Source organism: Ictalurus furcatus, chromosome 27, assembly GCF_023375685.1.
Source record: "Ictalurus furcatus strain D&B chromosome 27, Billie_1.0, whole genome shotgun sequence".
Classification (NCBI taxonomy): Eukaryota; Metazoa; Chordata; class Actinopteri; order Siluriformes; family Ictaluridae; genus Ictalurus; species Ictalurus furcatus.
The window spans coordinates 3,585,001-3,590,306 of record NC_071281.1 but is presented as its reverse complement, the minus strand read 5'-3'; the positions used below and the strand labels follow the sequence as shown (position 1 = coordinate 3,590,306).

Sequence of the window (5,306 nt, the reverse complement as noted above, 5' to 3'; positions counted from 1 at the left end):
TGTGGATCAAGGTCAGGACTCAGTCTGAGTGAAACCTTTTTTAAAAAAAAAAATAAATAAATAAAATAAATAAGAAGAAGAAGAAGAAGAAGAAGAAGAAGAAGAAAAAGAAACCATGTCCTCATGAAACCTTTTCAAGAAAAACAACTAACTGCACATGCTCCACAAATTTAAGATAACACATAGACATGAATATTTAATTGTGGCAAAGAAGATTGGTCTGTTTTAATGAGGAAAGGCAAAACCCCACCTACAATGACTATGCTGTGGAGAAAGTTATAAAAAGTGCTGTGTGTGTTTGCATAATTTGGACTTTCTGCAGACTGTCTCACTTTATTGTTTCAATAAAGTTGATTTACTTTTTGACATCTAAAAGATTGTTTTCCACGACAAGGGGCATTTTCGGTGGTTTTTACCGGTTGTAAGTGGGGAATTACAATAGATTTGTTCGTATTTTTTCCTTAATAATAGATTTGAACTCTCGCAGCGGCTCCATACGTATGTTTTTAAATTAATATACAAAAAGTAACAACAGCAAAAATTAAAAAATAAAAATTAAACAAATAAAACAATTAAACAATATTTTGGCAATAGACGTCATCAGGTGACGTGTTCAGCGCATGCGCACTTAAAAGTTCCACCTGGGTTCATTCGTAACGGACGTTAGCCTTTTGTAAATATTTGTGTTCTGTAAATTTATATTTTATTAATTTTATTAGAAACTGTTTCCACGGGGTTGTACGCAATGAATGTGAGGTATGTATCAGGTGTGTTCAGTTTAAGGCCTGGTTAAGCTAAGCTAACTCGCCGCTGCAGGAGAAACTGTATAACGGAGCTAGCTAATTTCCTGACCTAGGTATACTAGCTAAAATATATTCTACAGCTGTTCTATGCATGACAAAACTTGAGCTGGAGAATTATGATAGAATTTAGGAACCTAGTGTGAGCCATGACACATTAATTTACTTTCTGATAAACTAAATTTAATATTTTCAGTTGTATGCAAAAAAAACAACAACCGTTAATCTATTCCACCTGGTAAACAAATACAATAAACCTCAATGTTCAGTGTTTGAAGTCTGCTCCTCTTAAATATATTACAGCTACACTATTAGACATTTCCCACTGTCATGGTTCTGGGCTGGAGTCAGTTCTCGAACCGCTCTGTGTATATTGTGTATATATCTGAATAATCTCATATAGGATGTGATTGGGTGAGTTCATTTACCCGTCAGATGCAAAGCGCTTTAGTTTAATGGTGTTCATTACTGACGCTCCGATCAGGATTTTTATGACCGAAACCGATCCAGATACCAATCTTTTTTTATTTAAGCTTTAATCAGGAGGTCTGTCATAAACAGTTAAATGTAAGCTCTCTGCTCATGGTCACTGTTAATTGAGTTAAAATAATAGCAATGAGAAATACTGTTGGTTAATTGATAAATAAACAAGCATAAAATATTTATTTTTAAATATCTTAAACAATAAAGAGTCCTAATTAAGAGCAAACTAACACAAGCATGATCCATATTAGGAAAAAGGCTAATAGCCTTCTAATGATATAGCTTACTAAGATTAATGTCAAATTGATATTAAATGCAACCCATGGTAATTAAACATCATTTAATCTCTCATTTTATTCATATTTTATGAAGTTATTGTAATATCTATTTTTTATATTAAATGATTTATTTATAAGTAAACAGATTCTCTGTCTTTACATTTTATTAGTTTTCTGTTTGTTTCTTTATCAGTTGTTCCTTTTAGATTGGTTCCACAGTACAGTGTTGCCATGTCTGCTGATAATATTGTGTTTTGGGGGGATTAAATCAAAACATGGAAACTGGAGCTGACTTTTCTAGTGATATCTGGCAACCCTGAGTTTAAATGAAGTGAATACGCTATGTATTTGAGTTAGTGAAGAGCGTGAAGGAGAGCAGCAGCGTACTCCTTCTGAACAGTTGCTACTCTTGATTATGATTGGTGAGGAATTATTTAATAAAGAAGTTTGAATTAAACCCACCTTGTAGCGTTGGCATTATTATTAATTTACTCCGCGTGAAGCCGCTGTTTCTACCCGAGCAGGTGAAAGTTCAGGTCATTTTGCGTGATCAATAAAAGATGCCGGTTGTGAGATCGGAGAGTTGAGAGAAGCAGATGATGTACAGAGTTACTCTCTTCATTATAATGGCTTCTCTGCAGTATTTACACACTTGTTCGGTTGACTGAGGAGATGAAAAGCAGTGTTAAAGTAACTGTTGCGTGGTATAGTTGCATTTTGGACTTCCTGTAGTTTTTATTCCGATTGTATTATACAACTCCAAACAGGTCACTCGCACCGGTGCGAATAAATATTTATTCACAGGCGCACAAAGTACTTTTCGGTCGCAAACGCGAGTGAAATGGTCACACTATAGAGCCCTGAGTTTATCTGCAAAGTTTTTTCCTGTTCGGCGTGATGACGTTTAATGTCCCCGACAACCTCTGTAGTGCCATTTAGCATAGTGCTAGTGTCATGATTTCCCCTCGCGCAAGTGCTGGAGCTCACAGAAAAACTGGCAGCTCAAGCGCTAAAATGCTAAATCCATTTCTGGGTTTTGGCACTACGAAATGATGGCATCCCTGGGCCTCTCTATGTGATTGGCTGTAAGTTTAGGAAGCGCTTGATTTGATCTGCAGCAGAGTTTTCTATGAGCGGAGGACGAACTTTAAATGTTATCGCAGTCGATCATGTTCATTTAATCGTGGGCAGTCAAAATCGTAATCGCGATCGATATCCGATTAATTGTGCAGCCCTATTTACACAATTTTATTCAGGCCCTGACACAGAATTGTAAGAGGGTGCACTTTCTTTTCCCCATGACTGTAAGGGCACCAGCTCAGGAATGTTTAATAAAATTGAAGTTTACTGTATACGTTGAGTCACTGATTGAACGTGCAGATAGATAACTAAAACTGAAACTATTACGTCTTAACCTCCATTAAAAAGCCTTAACTGGGCTTTGTGAGCTTTCTGTATAAGAACTGTGCAATGTCAATCAGCTCTGTAGTGACTTCAGGAATGGATCCAAAACCTGCAGAGTGATTATCTGCCCGTGTTGAACATATCCCTACAGGCCCTGTGTGTTCTAAGGGCAGAAAGAAGGGCAACAAACACGTCATTATTATTCACTTACTACATTTCTGATTGCTGAGTGTTTCTTCTAGTTTCTCGAACTGAACTATTAAACTCATTTATAACTCCATTATACAGTTATACTGTGAATTTATTCTGCTGTTCCACCTCTTTCTGTTTTTTAAATTACAGCTGGATTTTCTACTTCACCTTCCTGCTTCTGATACACACAGGTGAGTGTTTAACACCGCAGTAAGCGGGTGTGTGTAGTGTATAGAAAAGTGAAATCTAATAATTACTGAAATGTGAGCATCAATGTTAAGACTGAATGTCGAGAATATTTTAACTAGGGTGCACCGAAATGAAAATTCTTGGCCGAAACCGAATATAATGAAAAACCTGGCCGAATACCGAACACGGTTTTTGCATTTATTTTGCCATTTTTTTCACCATAATTATGTAGCATAAATTAGCATAATTTAGCATAATTAGCATAATTAGTCAAAATGTGCTTTTTACTATTTTGTCTTGCTTTTCAAAGAAAAAATCGATTACAAAAACTACAATTTTAAAATATTTATTTAACACTGAACATTTTTTTTCATTCTAGCAGGCATAGGCTACCAACAAGGCACAATATAACTTTAAATAAATAAATTCGTAAAATAAAAATATTTTGATGTGGTCATCTTTGAGCCCTGCTTGAATAGCCTATGTTAGGCCTATAACTGACTGCTGAAAGAATGTAACACTCTGTAGCCTACAACTAAAAAGTGCATTGACAAGAGTGCAAAAAATGGTTATATTGGGGGGATATACCGCTCGCGTCCCTGTACACCTCGCGAAGTATTATAGTAGATATAGTATAGTTAGATATGTTATGTTCCTTGATGGATTTAGTTAGTTTAAACTATAGATTAGTTCATTTAGTCCCCTTTGTTTTTTCCACTCCCATTCCATAGTACTAGTTCATGTTTCTTGTTTTGTGTTTTGACCCTGTTTTCTGTGACCGTGACTCTGATTCCTGCTTTGCCCCGTTTATGCTTGTTTGCCGATCGCCCGACCCTTTGCCTGTCTTGACAACGTTTTTTGGATCACGATTTGGATTTGTCTGCCTGCGCTTAAATAAATACGTCGTTACCAGCACCTGCTTCCGTACTCTACTCTCTTACGTCTTCCGACGTGGCAGAATACTCCGTGAGGTGTACAGGGGCGCGAGCGGTATATATCCTGAATATAATCAGCGCTAAACGCTGGCAGCTGAAAACAATAAATCCACACCCCCGAACAACAACCAATGACAAAACAGGGAGGTGACAGAACAGAAACAAAACAAATGCAAGTGTCCACAGTAAACAATGTCAGGGTCATCAACATCCGAAGAGCATGTGCTCGCTGAGCACTCGTGCACGTAGCTCGTGCATGCGTGCGCCCCCTCATCTCTCCGCATCTCACTCTGGTTGCTAGGCTATTTGGTCGTGTCATCAAACCCATCATTGTTCGGTCAAATTTATTCTGCCTTTTCACTTAATAATTTCGGTTGCCGAACATTCGGTGCATCCCTAGTTTTAACCTACATGTTTATTCACATTAGCAAGAAACAGATGATTCATTTTCCGTGTATGTGTGCAAAATGAAATTGCCCCCTCGATTTCAGTCACATTTAAGTTGTACTTTCCTCAATTCCATGTAAATTAGTTATGATGCGGTAATAAATAAAAAATCCAGGCGATTGGTTTGAAAGAATCTTACACCAGTCCTATGGTGTGACGTCTCTTTAGTTTCTCCATCACAGCTTTAACCTGCTGTTAGTTCCCATTTACAGTTTAACACAAAGAAAAACTTTATAACCGTGGTTTCGTTCGATCCTGTGGTATACAATCTCTTATTAAATGTTTGTAGAGATCATTGGTGCAGATTTATATACTTTGCTATTCTGTGAATGAAACTAGTGTGCACATAAATTAAATGACCAATGATCACACTCTTTAGTGTGTTATGTAACGCTTCTTGTTTTAAAAAAAAAAAAAAAAAAAAAAAAAAAAATTCCTGGACAGGCCACGCCTACAAGCACAACAGGTTCATTAATCATTGAAGATCATTACACGCACACACAACAGGCAAACTACAAGTGACAAGTAAACAGAGTGAATGTATATTGAATATGAATGATTATATAGTGTTGATGTAT

At 36.7% G+C, this 5,306-nt stretch overlaps 1 protein-coding gene across 2 annotated transcripts in view; it reads left to right on the top strand.

Annotated features, from left to right (window-relative positions):
* Positions 1-640: 640 nt before the first annotated feature.
* Positions 641-5,306, top strand: part of LOC128602831 (CD276 antigen homolog) — a 23,481-nt gene continuing 18,815 nt past the window's right edge. For both annotated transcript variants that reach the window (XR_008384887.1, XM_053616906.1), the window contains exons 1-2: positions 641-756; positions 3,308-3,348. Coding sequence is in view for 1 of the 2 variants with exons in the window: in XM_053616906.1 (XP_053472881.1) it covers positions 746-756; positions 3,308-3,348 (52 nt within the window). In the remaining variant the exon portion in view is untranslated. The remainder of the gene's footprint in view (positions 757-3,307; positions 3,349-5,306) is intronic.